The following is a 22,385-nucleotide window of genomic DNA, read 5'->3' on the forward strand; positions in this document are numbered from 1 at the left end:
GTAGCTGAGACAACCGGCGCGCACATCACACCAGGCTAATTTTTAAAAATTTTTGTAGAGGTGGGTTTTGCCATGTTCCCTGGCTGGTGTTGAACTCCTGGGCTCAGCTGATCCTCCTACCTCTCGGCCTACCAAAGTTCTGGGATTACAGGTTTGAGCCACAGTGCCTGGCTTTTTTTTTTTTTTTTTTTTTTTTTGAGACAAAGTCTTACTATGGCACCTAGGGTGGAATGTACTGATGAGATCACAGCTAGCTGCAACTTGGAATTCCTGGGTTTAAGCGATCCTCCTGCCTCAGCCTCCTGAGTAGCTGGGACTGCATGTGTGTGCCACCACACCTGGCTATTTTTTTTCTTTTTTTGTTTTTTTTTTTTTTGTAGAGATAGGGGTCTCCTATGTTGCCCAGGCTGGTCTGAAACTCCTGGCCTCAAGTGATCCTCCTGTCTCGCCTCCCTAAGTGCTGGAATTATGAGTGTGAGCCACTGCACCTGGCCTATATTTATCATGCTTGAATGAAACAATATATACTATGTATTTTTTTTTGATAAGACGGATATGAGAAGAATTGACACTTCCTTCTAGTGAAGTCTAGAAAATGATTCTCAGGGCTGGGCGTGGTGGCTCACGCCTTTAATCCCAGCACTTTGGGAGGCCAAAGCGGGTGGATCACCTGAGGTCAGGAGTTTGAGACCAGCCTGGCCAACATGATGAAACCCCATTTCTACTAAAAATACAAAAATTAGCTGGGTGTGGTGGCACGCACCTGTAGTTCCAGCTACTCAGTAGGCTCAATTGCTTGAACCCGGGAGGCAGAGGTTGCAGTAGGCCGAGATCGTGCCACTGCACTCCAGCCTGGGCGACAGAGAGACTCTGTCTCAAAAAAAAAAAAAAAAAAAAGAAAATGATTCTCAGGAATTGCTTGAATGATGAGAAGGAGGCAGTACAAAGTTCTGCAAAGAGGGAGGAGTAGGGAATTCCAGATTTATGGCAAATATAACAAAGGGTCAGGTGCTTGGACTCAGGCAGGATAACTTGCTCCTTTACTTATTAGTTACTTAACCTGACTTAGTACTTAACTGGCTTAACTTCGGTTTCCTCATTCGTAAAATGGTAATAATAATAATAGGGCTGTTTTGAAAATTAAATCATGTAGACAAAAAATCATATAAGGCATTATCCAACTCATACTACACATTATGTAAATGATAGTAATCCTTGGTGTTAGAGAAAATTTAGAAGAAGAGGATAAAGTGGATTAAAATGTACCTATAAATCCTCTACTCATCTCTTGAATTTTTGGGAACTCATTTTGGCGAGAAAAATCACACTTGTTACAAGGAGTTCACAGACCCTAGAATCAAGAGAGCTAAAACTAATTAATACACATATATTTAAAATTTTTGAGACAAGATATCAGTCTGTCACCCAGGCTGGAGTGCAGTGGTGTGATCAAGGCTCGCTGCAGCCTACTGAGCAGCTGAGAGACTACCAGCAAGCACCACCACACCTGGCTAATTTCATTTTATTTTTTATTTTTTGAAGAAACGCAGTTTCGCCACGTTGCTCAGACTGGTCTTGAACTCCTGACTCAAGCAATCCACCTGCCTCTGCCTCCCAAAGGTCTGAGATTACAGGTGTGAGCCACTGCGTCCAGCCCCAAAACTAATTTAATATTGCAGGGCTTCTTTTCTACTTTGAAAGAGTGTTTCTTGTAAATCAAATTCTAGATTACCTTTATTTTATACTACTACTTTTTGTCTATTTGAGCATTTTATTTTTCATCATTTGGTTTAAGTCATTACAAAAGGCATTGAAGGTCTGTCTACCTGTCCATGACAGATAAAAGAGATTAGCTCCTGTCTGAAAATGTTTGCAAAGTAGTGTAATTCTCCTAGTCCTTCCTGAAGCTTTCCCAAAGAAGCAAAAATATTCAGACATAAAGCTACCAGGAACTCCAACCTGTTTGATCACTATTCCCTTGCTCACCAACCTAGTCATCTTTCAGCTACTCCATGCATGACTTGTGTTGAGCTATTAGCTCCCACATGAATACAAGCAATTCTTATACCTGCCTAATTCAGATGATCTTTCTTAGGGTTTGAAGTCCCTGGGGATCCGAAGCTGTCCTAGGTATACACTTTTCTCAACCCAGTCCAGCACAAAAGGAGACGACTAACGACGAATGAAATTGAGAAATCAGCCCACACTGGTAATCTTGGAGGAATTTGGTATTCTTCGTGAAATAAAAGAGGCGCAGAGGGGCCCTGGATTAGGGTCCGGAGAAAGGGGTTTTATCCCAGCACTGCCCCTAACCAGCTGAAAGGTAGGTGGTCCAATCACATCAGCTCTCCGAGACTCAGTTTCCTCATCTATAAAACAAGGAGTAGGCTTGACAGTCCGTGTCTCACTATAATTTCCCAATCGAGGTTCAGGGAGAAATCCACAAAACTAATAAAACTTCTTCACGGACTGCTAAATGTGAACTCACTGGTCAAGGTTGCAAGATTTGTTCTTTGGGTCAAGGCAGTAGGGGCGGCTACAAGGAACCAATCTCGGTTAAGTTATTAATGCACTTTGCCCAGACTAGCAACTCTTTCCTGACGTCCCGCATTTCCCTTGCTTCTCCCGGAAACGTGGAGCGCCCAGGAATCTCCCCTAAGCTTCCAAACCCCGCCCCTGGAAGGGGAGGGGGCGCGGAGCCGGGCCTAGTCGCGCGCCTGCGTACTGCGGTCAGAGGGCCGAGGCCTGGGGGCGAGCTGGGGTCGTGCAATACAGCCTCTTTCCGGCAAATAACGCGAGATTTCGTTCACCCAGGCTCCACGACGGTCGGTGACGCGCGAGCGGCTGCCGCGACTGTGGCTGCCGAAGCTGCTTCGGGCCCCAGCGGTGAGGGAGAAGACTCTCAACCAGGGTGACTTCTAGGCGTCCTCCCGGAGCTACCGGGGACACTGGCGTTATTGCCCGGAACACTGAGATAGGGAATGCTCGAGAAGCAGAAGCAGGTTTTGGGGGATTTTTTTGAATTATTAGGGGAAAGCAACCTGAGGTTTTGACTTAATTGTGTTTGAGGTGCCTCTGGAACTTTCATTTAATACAGATTTGTTGAGCACCTACCATGTGCCGGGCTTAGGGGATTGGACTCACATTTTTGTGTGTGTGTGACGGAGTCTCGCTCTGTCGCCCAGGTTGGAGTGCAGTGGCGCGATCTCGGCTCACTGCAGCCTCCGTCTCTCGAGTTCAAGCGATTCTCCTGCCTCAGCCTCCCGAGTAGCTGGGATTACTACTACGCCCGGATAATTTTTTGTATTTTTGGTAGAGACGGGGTTTCACCGTGTTAGCCAGGATGGTCTTGATCTCCTGACCTCGTGATCTGCCTGCCTCGGCCTCTCAGAGTGTTGGGATTACAGGCGTGAGCCACCGCGCCCGGCCTGGACTCACATCATTGAACAAAGCAGACGAGTCCTTATCCTCTTAGCGCTGACGAGCTGGGCAGTTAGTTAGAAATTGTGGGCTAGAGACGCAAATTATTATTAATTTCCATATAAAGTGGTTGGTAGGAGGAGCCACAGGGCTCAGGGAGGTCACTGAGAAAGGGAAGAGCAAGATAGGAATCTCCACATGCAAGACTTCGGAAGGGGAAGGGGGAGACCAGAAAACCGGAAGGGGAGGAGAAGACTGGCAGAGAGATCCAGAAAGACACGTGGTTTGTTTGTTTGTTTTTTGAGACAAAGTCTCGCTCTGCTGCCCAGGCTGGAGTGTCCTGGCTGGATCTCGGCTCACTGCAACCTCAACCTCCTGGGCTCAGGCAGTTCTCCAGCCTCAGCCTCCCGTGTAGCTGGGACTATAGGCGCCCACCACCACACCTAATTTTTGTATTTTTAGTAGAGCGGGGTTTTGCCATGTTGGCCAGACTGGTCTCGAATTCCTGGCCTCAAGTGATCCTTCCACCTCAGCCTCCCAAAGTGCTGGAATTACAGGTGTGAGCCACGGCTCTGGGCCCAGAAAGACACGTTTTATAACAAGGCGTGGTCAACAGGGTTGCTAGTGGCAGAATAATCGCACGAAGTAAGGGTATTAAAAGGTATTAGGAAGCTCAAGTGATGGAAATAGTAGGTGCCGCGTTGGAGTATGGGTTCTAGCGTTATTACAAGTTCTGCGACTCTGGGCGAATTATTCTATCTTTCTGTACCTCTTTTTTCTTCTCTTTTTTTCTTTTTTTTTTTTTGAGACGGAGTTTTGCTCTTGTTGCCCAGGCTGGAGTGCAATGGTGTGATCTCGGCTCACTGCAACCTCCACCTCCCGGTTTAAAGCGATTCTCCAGCCTCAGCCTCCAGAGTAGCTGGGATTACAGGCGCCCGCCACCACGCCGGGCTTATTTTTGTATTTTTAGTAGAGATGGGGTTTCGCCATTTTGTCGGAGCTGGTCTCAAACTCCTGACTTAAGGTAATCTGCCCACCTCAGCTTCCCAAAGTGCTGGGAAAGTGCCACCACACCCGGCCCCTTTTCTCATCTATAAAATTGAGAGGATGATATTATCAACCTCACAGTTTTTTTGGGGTGAGGGTAGGGGAGGTGGTTTAAACAGGCTAGTGAATGAGTCTGTGCTCAGTTCCTGGCATTTAGGAATATTAAGGAAACAGGTTGACAGAAGGGACTTTTTCCAAGTTCCCACCTGGTTAGAACCAGGAGAAGTACTCTGTTCTTCCTACTTAAATGACCTTTCCCTTTTACCAGGCTGCAAGGTAAACACTCAACACACTCTTTATCATCACATCGGAGCAAATTCATCTGTTATTATTTTGGAATATTAACACCAAGTAGGAATAGTATCCCACGAAATAGGATTTGCTGAGTTTTTTTCCCCTACTTGGGATGAATTTAACAATCTACGCTTCTTTCAGATCTTGGAACTTGATGTGTCTTATTTTAGCTGTTAATTTTATGACTAAATCCAGGTATCTATATTTTATTTATTTTTATTATTTATTTATTTTTTTGAGACAAAGTTTCGTTCTTGTCCCCCAGGCTTGAGTGCAATGGATCAGTTTCGGCTCACTGCAACCTCCACTTCCCAGGTTCAAGTGATTCTCCTGCCTCAGCCTCCGGAGTAGCTGGGATTACAGGCACCTGCCACAACGCCTGGTTAATTTTTGTATTTTTAGTAAGGCAGAGTTTCACCATGTTGGCCAGGCTGGTCTCAAACTCCTGACCTCAAGTGATCCACCTGCCTCAGCCTCCCAAAGTGCTAGGATTACAGGTGTGAGCCACCGTGCCCAGCCAAGTTATCTGTATTTGAAATGTGTGTTTTTTTGGTACTATTGAGGGATATCACACAATTCTCTTATATTAATTGTAGTATTTGACACTTGAAAAGTTTCTAATTTAATACAGAGTGAGAGAACTTTAATAGTATATTTTTCATTGCTGATAAGCAGTGTTTGGACAAATCTATAATATACATATTAATATGTTAAAGAAATAAAGCATACCATTGACAGTAATTAGAGAAGAGGGCAAATATGATATTTCATTTGGAAAGACTGCTTTGAAAATTTAGCCATTATGGTTCTATTACTGCTTAAGGACTCTTAGACCCACTTAATTTGGAAAACTTTGGCTTTTTAATCCTTATATAATTGACACATATGGTGATTCTGTAGAAAGTTTCCTTTTTAAAACATACGTAGCCCTACATGACATTATGGACCTCTTGGTGTGATGAATGGATGTGGCACCACCCTTAAAGATTCTTGCCTGAAAAATTGAACCTGAAGTAATCAAGCCTCTGGATGTAACTAGCAGTCATGGATAAGGGGAGGAGATAGAAGAAACATTCCCTTCTTTCTTTAAAAGCTAGTCATTTACCTTGTGATGGTAAATGACACCATGAGGAAGCAATCAAAGAACATTCTACAGGCAAAGTAATGAAGAAACAACTTAAGAGCATGAAATAAACAGGGAAGGGAGACTCAAACTGTAGTACGTAGACCTTGAATCCTGATTTTAATGAACCAACTGTAAAAAGACATCTTTGAAACATCTTTGAAACCAACTGTAAAAAGACATCTTTGAACATCCTGAAACATCAGGAAATTTGAAAATGCACTAGGCATTAGATGATGATAAGGAATTACCAGTACTATTACTTCTATTAGGTGTAATAATGGCATAGTGTTTATGTTTAAATCTGTGATGGCTGGATTATACAGTCATTTGCCACATAATGATGGTTCAGACAATGACAGACGATGAGCCTCCCATAATATTATAATGGAATTGAAAAATTCCTCTTGCCTGGTGATGTCATAGTCATCAGAACGTTATAGTGCAATTACTTTATTTTTATTATTTATTTATTTATTTATTGAGACAGAGTCTCACTCTGTCACCCAGACTGGAGTACAGTGGCATGATCTCGGCTCACCGCAACCTCCCCCTCCTGAGTTCAAGTGATTCTCCTGCCTCAGTCTCTGAGTAGCTGGGATTACAGGCGTGCACCACCATGCCCGGCTGATTTTTGTATGTTTAGTAGAGACACGGTTTCACCATGTTGGCCAGGCTGGTTGTGAACTCCTGACCTTAAATGATCCACCTGCCTCAGCCTCCCAAAGTGCTGGGATTACAGGCATGAGCCACCACGCCCGGAGTATTACTTTATTTTTTAAGAAATTTAGTGGGGCCGGGCGCGGTGGCTCATGCCTGTAATCCTAGCACTTTGGGAGGCCGAGGCGGGTGGATCATGAGGTCAGGAGTTCGAGACCAGCCTGACCAACGTGGTGAAACCCCGTCTCTACTAAAAATATAAAAATTAGCCGGGCATGGTGGCACGCACCTGTAATCCCAGCTACTTGGGAGGCTAAGGCAGGAGAATTGCTTGAATCTGGGAGGCAGAGGTTGCAGTGAGCTGAGATTGTGCCATTGCACTCCAGCCTGGGTGACAGAGCAAGACTCTGTTTCAAAAAAAAAAAAAAAAAGAAATTTAGTGTAGTCTAAGTGCATAGTGTTAATAAAGTCTCTAAGTAGCCTACAGTAATGTCCTAGGCTTTCAAATTCCCTCACCACTCACTCACTCACCCAGAGCAACTTCTAATCTGGTAGGCTCCATTCATGGTAAGGTGCGCTATATAGGTATACCATTTTAAAATCTTTTTTGTTGTTTTTTTTGAGGCGGAGTTTTACTCTGTCACCCAGACTGGAGTGCAGTGGTGCAATCTTGGCTCACTGCAATCTCCATCTCCAGGGTTCAAGCGATTCTCCTGCCTCAGCCTACCAAGTAGCTGGGACTACAGGCATGCACCACCTGCCCACTGGCTAATTTTTTTTGTATTTTTAGTAGAGACAGGATTTCATCATGTTAGCCAGGCTGGTCTCGAACTCCTGACCTCAGGTGATCTGCCCGCCTTGGCCTCCCAAAGTGCTGGGATTACAAGGGTGAGCCACCGCTCCCAGCCCATTTTTAAATCTTTTACCCCATATTTTTACTGTACTTTTTCTATGTTTAGATACACAAATACCATTGTGTTCCAGTTGTCTGCAGCATTCAGTACAGCAACATGCCATATAGGTTTGTACCCTGGAAGTTATAAGCTAAACCATATCACCTAGGTGTCTAGTAATCTGTACCATGTAGGTTTGTGCAAGTATACTCTGATGTTCACACAATGATGAAATTACCTAATGTCACATTTCTCAGCATGTATCCCAGTAGTCAAGCCGTACAAAGCACTCATAACGGTGCTTGGCACATAGTAACACTAAGGGCTTGATTTTCTAATTTTCACTGGTGGATAAAGTAAGCAAAGTGATTTTCAACAAGTCAGATAGTGCTAGTACTGGAACTTCTTTTGCTTTCTTCATTAGCTCAAATTCTAAATCCAGAATAAACTGGCCAGATGTAGTGGCTCATGCCTGTAATCCCAGCACTTTGGGAGGTCGAGATGGGAGGATCACTTGAGCCCAGGAATTCGAGACCAGCCTGAGCAACATAGCGAGACCTCATCTCAAAAAACAAAACAGAATAAACTGATCCTTTACTTATTGGCCATATTGTGATATGGAATTTCCTATAAGGTAAGGATTTTTAAATTCCTTGCTATATTACTTTTATTGTCAGCTAAACTATAAAGGAATTTCCTTTTTTTTTTTAATTCACCACTGATAAGAAGGCAAAGGAATTTCCATTTTGGTGAACGAATAGAAGAGCCTTTGAAAATTTGGTTACGTGGCTGGGCTTGGTGGCTCACGCCTGTAATCCCAGCACTTTGTGAGGCCGAGGTGGGCAGATTGCTTGTGGTCAGGAGTTCAAGACCAGCCTGGCCAACATGGTGAAACCCTGTCTCTACTAAAAATACAAAAAAAAATTAGCAGGGCATCGCGGTGCACGCCTGTAATCCCAGCTACTTGGGAAGCTGAGGCAGGAGAATCGCTTGAACCCAGGAAGCAGAGGTTGCAGTGAGCTGAGATAGCGCCACTGCACTCCAGCTTGGGTGACAGAGTAAGATCCTGTCCCCTACTCCAAAAAAAAAAAAAATTTGATTACATGTCAATTAAGCAGTTAGTGTTTTTGTTTGTTTGTTTGTTTGTTTTTGATACAGAATCTCGCTCTGTTGCCCAGGCTGGAGTGCAGTGGCACGATCTCAGCTCATTGCAAGCTCTGCCTCTCGGGTCCACGCCATTCTCCTGCGTCAGCCTCCGGAGTAGCTGGGACTACAGGCACCCACTGCCATGCCTGGCTTATTTTTTTGTATTTTTAGTAGAGATGAGGTTTCACCATGTTAGGCAGGATGGTCTCGAACTCTTGACCTTGTGATCCACCCGCCTTGGCCTCCCAAAGTGTTGGGATTACAGGCGTGAGCCACGGTGCCCAGCCGCAGTTAGCGTTTTTATTTTGCCACTAGATTAACTGCTAGCTCTGGAGGAATATATCATGTTGTTTGTTTTACGTTTTTTTCTTGTCTTTATTTAAAAACAAGTGCAGTATTGAGAAGGGAAAGAGTAGAACAAGGGGTTTGGCCTGTAACTGACTGTGAACAATCAGTTGAGATAACTCACTACCTTTGGACCAGCCTTGTGTTGTTTTCTTTTAATCGAGCCATAGGAGGCTTAATCATTATGGTGTGCTTGAAGATGAATTAGCTTGAATTATCTGAGACCAAAAACATTTTGCCCCACTTGGGCCGGGTGCGGTGGCTCATGCCTGTAATCCCAACACTGGGAGGCCAAGGTGGGCAGATCACGAGGTCAGGAGATTGAGACCATCCTGGCTAACACGGTGAAACCCCGTCTCTACTAAAACTACAAAAAAATTAGCTGGGCATGGTGGCAGGCGCCTGTAGTCCCATCTACTCGGGAGGCTGAGGCAGGAGAATGGCGTGAACCCAGGAGGCAGAGCTTGCAGTCAGCAGAGATCACACCACTGCACTCCAGACTGGGCAACAGAGCGAGACTCCGTCTTCAAAATAAATAAATAAATAAACATTTTGCCCCACTTAATCTTCAATGAACTTGTTCCTATTAGTTAAAAATTCTAACTAGATTTAGTCTTTCTTCATATATTTGCTTTAGGAGGCAAACTCTGACAGGAGAGTTTATCTTTTTGGATCCTAAATGTGATTTTTCTCCTTCTTCATTGGGAAACACAAATGGACTCCTTTTTTACTTTTAAATTGTTGAATACTTCAAATCTTGTGATTTAAAAATTTTTCTATTTATAGGAGTATTTTATACAGAAATCTTGTGAAACCACTGCCCAACCAGAGCGATGATTGTTCAAAGAGTGGTATTGAATTCTCGACCTGGTATGTATTTGTGATGAATGAACAACTGTGATCTTTGATAAGTATTAATGCAAATGGAGGAATAAAAACTAATGTGATGTTCATGTGGTAAATTAAGGTAGTAAGATGTTGACATTAGTAAAGATATTAGAAGAAACTCTTTAAACGATGTAATAATTTTTAAGTGTTAGCTTATCAAGACCACTTTTAAACAGTGTACTAGTTTTTCAAGTGATAACTTATCCAGGCATTTGTTGATGAAATAAGGTATTTTGGAATCATAACATCTGAAAGGTTACATTACAAATATATGTGGCTTTTGTTTCTTTAGAGTATGTTATTATTGGTCCTTAAAATTTGCTTTTCTTTTTTATGTGAAATGTACTAACATATCAGTGCTGACATGTAAACTGCATCATAAAAACAGGTATGGAAAGAACCTGAGAGATTTGGGTCACTGCTTGCCCACTTGAGGAAGTCACTTAACTTTTCTGAACTCAATTTTAGTAAAATGAGCAGTTAGATTAAGATCTTTATGTACCAGTCCCACCTTATAAATTTAATAATTCTATGAAGAGTAAATTTGCATTAAACATATCTGAATATGAGTACCTTCTAGTGGTAATCTTTCCTTCTTACAAATTTTTCTCATACCTCAAATTTTTCTAATTTCCTACTTCCTATTTTTTCAGACTTTATTATTATTACTTTTATATTCGTTTAAGTTTCTATAATGATGACCTTTTCTGATAAATTTTTCTCATGCCTCAAATTTTTTAGTTTTCCAATTTTTCAGACTTTATTATTATTACTTTTGTATTCATTTAAGTTTCTATTTGCTTCTTAAAATGAGGAAGGAAAGTTTAGCCGCACTTCATCCTGGGTGACAGAGTAAGACCTTGTCTCTAAAAAAAAATGAAATACATACTGAGTCATTTCTCTAGTTACAGAAGAATTACAAAACAATATAGATTTACTTGTGCCTGTTTTTTTTTTTTTTTGAGACGGAGTCTCGCTCTGTCATCCAGGCTGGAGTGCAGTGGCACAATCTCGGTTCAGTGCAACTTCCACCTCCCGGGTTCAAGTGATTCTTCTGCCTCAGCCTCCCGAGTAGCTGGGACTACAGGTGTGTGCCACCACGCCTGGCTAATTTTTGTATTTTTGGTAGAATCAAGGTTTCACCATGTTGGCCAGGCTGGTCTCAAACTCCTGACCTCGTGATCCACCTGTTTCAGCCTCCCAAAGTGCTGGGGGTTACAGGCATGAGCCACTGCGCCTGGCCCCTTGTGCCTGTTTTAAAAGGAACTGCTCTGATTCCTAGAGTGACCCTTTAAAGAATAATAAGTATATCCCACCACTTTGGGAGGCCAAGGTGGGCAGATCATGAGGTCAGGAATTCGAGTCTGGCCAGCATGGTGAAACCCCATCTCTACTAAAAATATTAAAAAGTAGCTGGGCATGGTGGTGCGCACCTGTAATCCCAGCTACTCGGGAGGCTGAGTCAGGAGAATCACTTGAACCCAGGAGGCAGAGGTTGCAGTAAGCCGAGATTGCGCCACTGCTCTCCAGCCTGGGTGATAGAGCAAGACTCTGTCTCAAATAATAATAATAATAATAATAATAATAATAATATATACTAAAGTGGTTTTTTTTTACTTTATATTTTTGCCTAATATTTTAGGAAAAAATGGTAATCCAGTGGCAGAGAATTTCCGAATGGAAGAAGTCTATTTACCAGATAATATTAATGAAGGACAAGTACAAGTTAGAACTCTTTATCTTTCTGTGGATCCTTACATGGTAAGAACCAGGATGTTGTAACTTGGTGAAAAATAACTTTATTTTATTATTTTTCATGTTGTTGTATCTGAATCTTATTGTGCAGTCCCTTATAGATTGGTAAATATTTGAGCAGTTATATATTAATACCTTTTAATTATAGATTGCCTTCGTTTTTATTCACTAGTGTAATTAAGGAATGTTGTAGAGGGAACAGATAATAGTAGTACATGTATGTGATTCAGGTGCTTTCAAATGTTCAGATTACTTCCCAGTAGTAAATAAAGCTTGAAGATAGTAAAACAGGATTGCAAATTCAGTAAATAAAGCTTGAAGATAGTAAAATAAGATTGCAAATTCTTTCAGATCCACTTTATAAGAGAGGCTATGTATAGATCTTTATTTATTTCTAGTTGACCTCCTTTTCTTTTCTTTTTCTTTTTTTTAAGAGATGAGGTCTCGCTATGTTGCCCAGGCTGGTCTCGATTTTGCTGGACTCAGGCAATCCTCCGACTTTGGCCTCCTTGAAGTGCTGGGATTACAGGCATGAGCCACTGTGCTTAGCCCTGTAGTTGATCTCTTTTTGAAAGGAACAGACTCACTTATGCTACTTCTAGATAAAGAAGATTTAGTGAAGACGTATATATTGCTGAAGACTGCAGATAAGAAGCCATTAGGCACAGGGACTTTGGCTCTATGAGCTGGTGTCTTGCTTTACTTCTCCCAGAGGTCATACAGTCTCTTCTTTACTTCTAACTTTTTCCTATGGCCATGACAAGCACAACTCTTTATGTCAATTTACCCCCTGCTATTAAGAGTCTCGGCTGGGCATGGTGGCTCTTGCCTGTAATCCTAGCATTTTGGGAGGCAAAGGCAGGATTGCTTGAGCCCAGGAGTTCAAGACCAGCCTGGACAAGAGAGTGAGACCCGGTCTCAATAAAAAATTAAAAATTTAGACAGGTGTGGTGGTGTGTGCCTGTAGTCCTAGCTACTTGAGAGGCTGATGTGGGCAGATCGCTTGAGCCTAGGAGGTTGAGGCTGCATTGAGCCTTGATTGCGCCACTGCACTTCCGTTCAGGTGATGGAGTGAGACACTGTCTCAAAAAAAAGTCCCAGTGCTTGGAATCAGATTGCTGCAGTAGGGAAATTGGCCCCATGTGTCTGTTTTGTTTAACTGTTTCATAGGTTGCTGAACGACTGTATGAGATTCCTGTTGCTGTTTTAACATAATACTATAAACTTAGTGGCTTTTTTATTTTTTTCTGGGGGACAGAGTCTCACTCTGTTGCCTAGGCTGGAGTGCAGTGGCACTATCTTGGCTCACTGCAAACTCTGCCTCCTGGGTTCAAGTGATTCTCCTGCCTCAGCTTCCCGAGTAGCTGAGATTGCAGGCGTACACCACCACACCCAGCTAATTTTTTGTATTTTTAGTAGAGACAGGGTCTTGCCAGATTGGCCAGCCTGGTGTCAAACTGTTCTTTTTTGTTGTTATTTAGAGGCTGATAATCTTTTTCATTATTGAAGACATTTTTTTAAAATGAGCAACTTTATTATTTTTATTAACTTTTTTGTTGTTGTTGTTTGTTTGTTTTTGAGACAGAGTCTTGCTCTGTTGCCCAGGCTGGAGTGCAGTAGCGCGATCTCAGCTCATTGCAAGCTCCGCTTCCTGGGTTCACGCCATTCTCCTGCCTCAGCCTCCCGAGCAGCTGGGACTACAGGCGCCCGCCACCACGCCTGGCTAATTTTTTGTATTTTTAGTAGAGACGGGGTTTCACCGTGTTAGCCAGGATGGTCTCAATCTCCTGATCACGTGATCCGCCTGCCTCCGCCTCCCAAAGTGCTGGGATTACAGGCGGGAGCCACCGCGCCTGGCCTATTTTTATTAACATTCTAAATAGTTGAAACAGAAGTGTATAAAGTAGGAAGTGAAAGAGTGCCCGTACAAAGGATCGCTTATTGATCTGCTGTCTAGGTAACAGCAATGTACCAATGTTAATGTCCTGCTTTTGATACTATACTGCAGCTATTTAAGACGTCACTACTGGGGCAAGCTGAGTGAAGGACTGTGTACTTCATTTTATTAATTTTTAACTTTTTTGAAATGAGATCTCTGTTGCTGAGGCTGAGTGCAGTGGTGTGAATACAGCTCACTGCAGCCTTGACCTCCTGGGCTTAAGCAGTCCTCCCATCTCAGCCTCCCAACTAGCAGGGACCACAGGTATGTACCACCACGCCCGGCTAATTTTTTTGTTTTTTGTGGAGATGGGGTCTTGCCATGTTGCCCAGGTTGATCTTGAACTCCTGGACTCAAGCAATACTCTTATCTTGGCCTCCAAAGTGCTGGGATTTCAGGTGTGGGCCACTACGTCTGTCTCCATATACTTAAAATATTTAACAGTTTTATTATATTCACACACTATACGATTTACTCAAAGAGTACAATTAAATTGTTTTTAATATATTCACGGAATTCTGCAACTGTCATTACAATCAGTTTTACAACATTTTCATCATCCCCAGAGGAAACCCTGAACCTATGGTATAATTAGCAATTATTCCCCATTTCCCCTCCTCACCCCACCCTCTGCTGTATACAACCCCTAATCTACTTTTTGTTCCTATAGATTTGCCTATTCTGGCCATTTCATATAAATAAAAACATACAATATGTTGTTCTTTTTTGTTGTTTTTAAGAGACAGAGTCTTGCACCGTCGCCCAGGCTGGAATGCAGTGGGGCAATCATAGCTCACGGCTGCCTTGACCTTCTGGGCTCAAGCAATCTTCTCGCCTCAGCTGAGAGCTCCTGAGTAGCTGAGACCATAGGTGTGTGCCACCATACCCGGCTAATTAAAATTTTTTTAAAAAACATTTTTAAATTGTTTATGAATCATTGCAAAGAATAAACCATTATTTTTATTTATTTAGAGATGAGGTCTGTTTTTTCTTTTGTCATTTATACTCTCATACTTTCAGGCTCTTTTTTTTTTTTTTTTTTTTTGGCAGACATTTTCACTCTATCCCCCAGGCTGGAGTGCAGGGGCTCTGTCTCAGCTCACTGCAACCTCCACCTCCTGGATTCAAGAGATTCTCATGCCTCAACCTCCCGAGTAGCTGGGATTAACAGGCGTGCACCACCACACCCAGCTAATTTTTGTATTTTTAGTAGAGATGGGGTTTCACCATGTTGGCCAGGCTGGTGTCAAGCTCCTGACCTCAGGTGATCCACCCACATCAGCTTCTCAAAGTGTAGGATGACAGGTGTGAGCCATCACACCTGGCCGACTCATATCTAAGAAGGCTTTTCTCCACCCAAGGTCACCTCTTGCTATGAGACAGCCCAAGCTGGTCTTGAATTCCAGGGATCCTCCTGCCTCAGCCTCCTGAGTAGCTGGGATTATAGGTGGGAGCTACTGTGCCTGGCATAATATGTGACCTTTTGTGTCTGGCTTCTTTCGTTTAGTGTATGTTTACAAGGCTCATCATGTTGTAGTTTGTACTTCTTTTTATTGCTGAATAATGTTACATTGTATGGATACAGTATCTTATCTGTTCATCAGATGATGGACATGTGGGTTGTTTACACAACTTGGCTATTAGCAATACTTCTGCTATGAACATTTGTGTATACGTTTTTGTGTGGACTGTGTTTTTGTTTCTCTTGGGTATATACATAAGAGTAAAATTACTAGGTCATACAGTAAGTATATGTTTAACCTGTTGAGGAACTACCAAACTCTTTTCCAAAGTGGCTTTACCATTTTCCAATTCCACCATCAGTGTATGAAGGTTCCAGTTGTCCACATCCTCACTAACACTTGTTATTATCTGTCTTTTTGGTTATAGCCATTCTAGTTGGTGTAAAGTGATATCTCATTGTGGTTTTCTTTTGTATTTCCTTATGGCTAATAATGTTGAGCATGTTTTTATGTGCTTATTGGTCATTTGCATGTCTTTTTTGGAGACATGTCTATTCAGATCTCTTGTGCGTTTTAAAAGTTGGATTACCTGTCTTTTTATTACTGAGTTGTAAGAATTGTTTATATATTCTCGATATAAGCTTCTTGCTGGATATATGATCTGTAAATATTTTCTTCTATGCTGTAGGTTGTCTTTTTATTCTCTTGATAGTATCCATTGAAGCACAAAAGTTTTTAATTTTGATAAAGTCCAATTTATCTCTTTTTTTGTTTGTCACTTATACTTTCAATACTTTCAGACTCATATCTAAGAAGGCTTTGCCTCACTTAAGGTCATGAAGATTTAGTCCTATATTTTCTGCTAAGAGTTTTATAGTTTTGCTCTAACATTTAAGTCAGTAACACATTTTGGGTTAAATTCTGTGTATGAGTATGAGGAAGGGGTCTGTATTAATCAAGATTCTTTAGAGAGACAGAAACACAAACACACACATAGGCATGCACCCACAGACATGCACACACATATATATGAGAGGGGACTTATAAGAGGAATTGGCTCACAAGATTATGGAAGCTGAGAGTTCCCATGACAGGTTGTCTGCAAACTGGAGAAAACAGAGAAGCTGGTAGCATGGCTCAATCCAAGCTGGAAGGCCCAACAACCAAGGAAGCCATTGGTATACTTGTCAGTCCCAAGGCCTGAAAGCCCAGGAAGCCACGGGTGCAGTCTCAGAGTCCAAAGGCTGAAGGACCTGGAGTTCTGATGTCAGAGGGCAGGAGAAGAAGGGTGTCCAGCTTTGCAGGAGAGAGAGAGAATTTGTCCTTCACCTGCTTTTTTGTTCCATCTGGGCTCCCTGTTGAATGGATGGTGCCCACTCACATTGAGGGCAGATCTTCGCCACATAGTCCACAGACTCACATGCTAGTTACCTCTGAAAATACCCTCAAAGACATACCCAGAAACAATGCTTCACAAGCCATCTAGGCATCCTTCTATCCAGTCAAGTTGACACCTAAAATCCATCACAGGGCCCAACTCATTCTTCTTTACAATCTCAAACTCCCTGGGCTCAAGTGATTCTCCTGTCTCAGACTCCCAAGTAACTGGGACGATAGGTACAAGCCACCACACCTGACCTAACTTCATTCTTTTGCAAGTGAATATACAGTCGTGTCGGCACTTTTTTTTGAGAGAGACCAGAAATATGTGACCACGAAGGGACATGAACCAGCACTGTTTGTTGAAAAGATAATTCTTTCCTCATTGGTTTGTCTTAGTACTCATGTTGAAAACCAACTGACCATAAATATGAGGGTTTATTTCTGGACTTTCAACTCTATTCTATCAATCTGTATATCTGTCATGCTAGTACCTCGCTCTCTTAATTACTGTAGCTTTGTAATAAGTTTTGAAATGAGTAAGTGTGAGTCTTCCAATTTGTTTTTCTTTTTTTTTTGAGATGGAGTCTTGCTCTGTCACCAGGCTGGAGTGCAGTGGCGCTATCTCGGCTCACTGCAACCTCCACTTCCCGGGTTCAAGTGATTCCCCTGCCTCAGCCTCCCGAGTAGCTGGGACTACAGGCACCTCCCACCACACCTGGCTAATATTTTATATTTTTAGCGGAGACGGGGTTTCACCATGTTGGCCAGGCGGGTCTTGAACTCCTGACCTTCAGGTGTTCCACCCACCTCGGCCTCCGAAAGTGCTGGGATTACAGGTGTGAGCCACCCCGCCTTGGCCTGTTTTTCTTTTTTAAGATTGTTTTGGCTCTTCTGGGTCCCATGAATTTTCATATGAACTTTAGAACCAGCTTGTCAGTTTCTGCACAGATTTTGCTAGGGATTTTGATAGGGATTGCTTTGAGTCTGTAGATTAATTTGGGGAGTATTGTCTTCTGTGATGGTTCATCTTGTGTGTCCACTTAACTAGGCCATGGGATGTCTAAATAGCTGGTTAAATGTTATTTCTGGGTGTGTCTGCAAGGATGTTTAGCTTTTGGATTGGTGGACTGAAGAGATTAGCTTTTGGATTGGTGGACTGAATAAAGCAGATGTCCTCTAATGTGGGTGGGCATCATCCAGTCCATTGAGGGCCTAAGGAGAACAAAATGTAGAAGAAGGTTGCTGGGCACAGTATCTCACACCTGTAATCCCAGCACTTTGGGAGGCTGAGGCGGGCAGATCACCTGAGGTCAGACGTTCAGGACCAGCCTGGCCAACGTGGTGAAACCCCGTCTCTACTAAGAATACAAAAATTAGCTGGGTGTGGTGGCAGGCACCTGTAATCCCAGCTACTTAGGAAGCTGAGGCAAGAGAATTGCTTGAACCCGGGAGGCGGAGATTGCAGTAAGCCAAGATCGTGGCATTGCACTCCAGCCTGTGTGACAGAGCAAGACTCTGTCTCAAAAAAAAAAAAAAAAAGAAGAAGAAGGTTGAACTAACTCTGACTGCTTAAGCTGAAGCATCATTTTTCTCCTGTCCTCGGAGTTCCTGGTTCTCAGGCCTTCAGACCTGGACTAGAATCTCTACTGTCAGCTTACCTGCTCTTATTCATTGGAACCACACTGCTGGCTTTTCTGAGTCTTCAGCTTGCAGATGGCAGATAATGGGACTTCTCAGCCTCTCTAACTGCATGAGCCAATACCTTATAATAAATCTCTTCATAGATATGTATGTATCCTGTTCTGTTTCTCTGGAGAATTCTGATGAAAACAATATCCTAATACACTAATCCATGAATGCATGATGTCTTTCGACTTATTTGGGTGTTCATTAATTTCTTTCTGTCTATAAAAAAAAAAAAAGATTTTAGGGGAGGAAAAATGATGGAACAACTAGGATTATAATATAAATTGAATTAATGATCTTCATTTCGAACACTCCCAACTTCAAAGCAAAAATAAAAACGAAGAAACCTCTTTTTCCTCCAGGGAAGTCAATATTTTGTCTACTTACTCATTTCATGCTAGAAAGCACAGTCTTGAGAATTTTGCCTTTACCAGGTCCTGTGGATCTCACCTCCTAAATACCTCTCAATTCAGTCCATGTCTTAGTAATTCCAGGGAAGTCTACCTAGTCTGAATCACCATTGTTTCTTTCCTAATAGGGTAGGTACCCTTGCATACACACTTTGCCCCCTTAAGCCATTTTTCACACTGCAGCCAGAGTGCCAGAGTGATTCTTTTTATAACAGCAACTAATTGTGTCACCTTGCTTAAAGTGGTTTAATGGCTTCCCATTAGTTTTGGAATTGAGACCAATCAGCCTTGACATGGTCTAAGAAGCTACATAACCTGGGCTAGGCGTGGTGGCTCACGCTTGTAATCCCAGCACTTTGGGAGGCCGAGGTGGGTGGATAACCTGAGTCCAGGAGTTTGACACCAGCCTGGCCAACATGGTGAAACCCTGTCTCTACTAAAAATACAGAAAAATTAGCCAGGCGTGGTGGCACATGCCTGTAGTCCCAGCTACTTGGGAGGCTGAGGCAGCAGAATCGCTTGAGCCCGGGAGGCGGAGGTTGCAGTGAGCCGAGATCACACCACTGCACTCCAGCCTGGGCAACAGAGCAAGACTCTGTCTCAAAAAAAAAAAAAAAAGGAAGCTACATAACCTGACTCTTTTACCTGTCCAGGCTCAGAGAAGCCTGCCAATTACCCTCACACTGTTGCCTCAGTGGATGTCTGTCTTTTGTAACACATCAGTGCCCCCTTCTGCTTAATCTTTGTATGAATCATGTTTTTAATTTAGTGTATTTTAGGATGTTTTGACATCTTATGGGGCTTGTGAATCCTAGAGTAACTGTCCCTGGCAGGCTTTGCTTATTTTTAGAGATAACAACTTGCATTTGAGTCTTGCCATTCATATACAAACCAACCAATCCAAAGCACATATCCTTAAACTTCTCCTCTATCTAAATCACACTCCCCTGCCTTAAATCACCTCAGGGCCAGATGCTGCGCAACTTAAGAACCACCCCTGTATATCAGAGCCCTCTGACATTATTAAAGCTGTCATGTAATATACTCAAGGTTACCTACCCTGCCTTGCCCGTTCTTTCCTGTGGAAATCAAAGATACTTCTTCCTTAAAAAAAAAAAAAGAAGACTCTGGGCCATGCTCTTCCTTGCTCCTTTGCCCTCTTGACCAACTGTTGTGCTTCCCCATGCGACCCTTCTTGGCATATTGTGCCCTCCCCTCTTGGCAACTGTAAGAAATTCTTCTTTCAAGGCAGTTGTCTTCGTATCTATCATTTTACCGTACCTGGTTAAAACAGAGACCCAGGTACATATTAAAGCAAGCCTTCATACATGTTGGCCCTCTATCTAAAAGCCTCTTCCCACTCCTTTCCCTTTACCTGGTAATCCCTGTTATTCCCTAGATGCCTGCTTTAAAGAGATTTCCTTTGGTAAATCACCCTGAACCCTCAGACTAGTCCAGACCTCTCTTTTATATTTTCCTCTTGACATTCAGCATTTATCCCAATTGAAAGTAATAATTACGTTTGTGTAGTTATTAGATGATCTGTCTTCCTTAATAAAAAGTAAGCTTATGGGCTGGGTGCCATGGCTCATACTTATAATCCCAGCACATTGGGAGGCTGAGGCAGGAGGATCACTTGACCCCAGGAGTTTGAAACCATCCTGGGCAACATAGAAAGATGCCATCAATACCAAAAAAAGGAAATTAGGTGAGAAGGTGCACCAGCCACTCTGGAGGCTGAGGTGGGAGGATCACTTGAGCCTGGGAAGTGGGAGGATCACTTGAGCCCAGGAGGTCGAAGCTGTAGTGAGCTGTGATCGTGCCACTGCACTCCAGCCTGGGCAACAGAGTGAGACCGTGCCTCAAAAAAAAAAAAAGAAAAAAAAAGGTTTATGAAAACAAAGTTCGTATTTATCACTGTATCTCCAGTGACTAGCATAATGTTTATTAAATGTTAATTGCATAAAGGAAGGAAGAAAAATCACTTTGGGATACTTTCACTAGACATTCTCTATGCATCATTCCTTTAAAAAAAATAATCAGGCTGGGCGAGGTGGCTTATGCTGGTAATCCCAGCATTTTGGGAGGCTGAGGCGGGCGGATCACTTGAGGTCAGGAGTTTGAGACCAGCCTGGCCAACATGGTGAAACACCGTCTCTACTAAAACTACAAAAATTAGCCAGGCATGATGGCATGCACCTGTTATCCCAGCTACTCGGGAGGCTGAGGCAGGAGAATTGCTTGAGCTGGGGAGGCGGAGGTTGCAGTGAGCTGAGATTGTGCCATTCCACTGCATTCCAGTCTGGGCAACAGAGAGAGACTCCATCTCAGAGAAAAAAAAAAAAAAAAAAAGAATTGGCTGGGCATGGTGGCTTGGGCCTATAATTCCAGCTACTTGGGAGACTTGAGGTGGGAGGATGGCTTGAAGCCAGGAGTTCAAGTCCAGCTTGGGCAGCAAAGCAAGACCCCAACTCTAAAAAATAGAAAAACCTTAAGCAACTTTTTTTTTTTTTTTGAGATAGAGTCTTGCTCTGTGCAATGGCACAATCTCGGCTCACTGCCACCTCTGCCTCCCGGGTTCAAGTGATTCTCCTGCCTCAGCCTCCTGAGTAGCTGGGATTACAGGTGTGCGCCACCATGCCCAGCTAATTTTTGTATTTTTAGTAGAGACAGAGTTTTGCCACGTTGGCCAGGCTGGTCTCAAACTCCTGACCTCAGGTGATCTGCCCGCCTTGGCCTCCCAGAGTGCAGGGATTACAGACATGAGCCACCACACCAGACCTCTTAAGCAGCTTTAAAAGGGAAAAGGGAGTCTAACAAACATTAAATAATTGAGATTTTATATCATTCCAAATTCACAACTAAAATTAATCATTATGTGTACACAGTATTTTACATGATTATCCTTAATGTGCATAGACAACTTGGCTTTCATATTCTTTTTTATTCTTTTTACAATTTTTATTTTCATTTGATAGAGAGGAGTGTCTTACTATGTTGGCCAGGCTGGTCTCAAAGTCCTGGCCTTAAGCGATTCTCCTGTCTCAGCCTCCCAAAGTCATAGGTTTATAGGTGTGCTTTCATATTCTTTAAGTGACTTTATATGGAAAAACTAGTTCAAATATTATTATTTTAGTGGTTAATAACATTCTGTTCTGTTGACATCATTTGTTTAGCTATAGGGAATTACTTGTGTGATATTGTGATTTATAATAGGAAATATTTGGTCTTCTTGTTCTTGGCTGGCACACAATTCTTAAAGCCCTTGGAATCTCCAAGGTGTCTTTTTGTATTCTAATGAGATGACAAGTGGTTGGGGGCTCCTGGATAGCCTCAGGATGGGGGCTGGTTACCAAGGCAACCAACCATATGATCAGAGGGTTGGAACTTTTATTCCTACCACCTTACCTCCAGGTAGGGGACAGCAGGTGAAGGTTGAGTTTATCACCAATGGCCAGTGGTTTAATCAATCATGTCTATATAATGACGCCTTCATCAAAACCCAAAAGGACCTGGTTGAGGAGTTTCCAAATAGCTGAACACATGGTGATTCCTGTAGGGTGGTGCACCTGGAGAGGGTGTGGAAACTCCGCGCCTTTTCCCATGTACCTTACCCCATGTATCTCTTCTATTTGGCTGTTCATCTTTTTTTTTTTTTAATTTTTGTTCTTTTTTTGTCTTTTTAAAAATTTTTTATTATTTTTATTTGGCTATTCATCTATATCGTTTGTGATATCCTTTATAATAAACAGTAAATGTAAGTAAAGTATTTCTCTGACTTCTGTGAGGTGCTCTAGCAAATTAAACCAAAGGAGAGGGTAGAGTGGGGACCCTGATTTATAGCCAGTTTGTCGGAAGCACAGACCATAACCTAGGGCTTGAGATTGGCATCTGAAGTAGGTGCAGTCTTGTGGGACTGAGCCTTTAATCTGT

The 22,385-nt window shown here is 42.7% G+C and overlaps 1 protein-coding gene across 10 annotated transcripts in view; it reads left to right on the forward strand.

Moving 5' to 3' along the window:
* The first annotated feature begins 2,678 nt into the window (after positions 1–2,678).
* The window catches only part of PTGR2 (prostaglandin reductase 2), a 33,536-nt gene continuing 13,829 nt past the window's right edge, over positions 2,679–22,385 (forward strand). Inside the window, exons 1-3 of one of the 10 annotated variants that reach the window (XM_002824930.6) lie at positions 2,679–2,886; positions 9,715–9,798; positions 11,459–11,577. In XM_002824930.6, the coding sequence (XP_002824976.2) occupies positions 9,762–9,798; positions 11,459–11,577 (156 nt within the window). In that variant the 5' untranslated portion in view covers positions 2,679–2,886; positions 9,715–9,761. Of the gene's footprint in view, positions 4,957–4,993; positions 8,072–9,714; positions 9,799–11,458; positions 11,578–22,385 lie in introns of those variants that run through there. The other 9 variants (XM_063715922.1, XM_063715923.1, XM_063715921.1 and 6 more) reach the window with 9 other exon arrangements.

Source organism: Pongo abelii, chromosome 15 (genome assembly GCF_028885655.2).
Source record: "Pongo abelii isolate AG06213 chromosome 15, NHGRI_mPonAbe1-v2.0_pri, whole genome shotgun sequence".
Lineage (NCBI taxonomy): Eukaryota > Metazoa > Chordata > Mammalia > Primates > Hominidae > Pongo > Pongo abelii.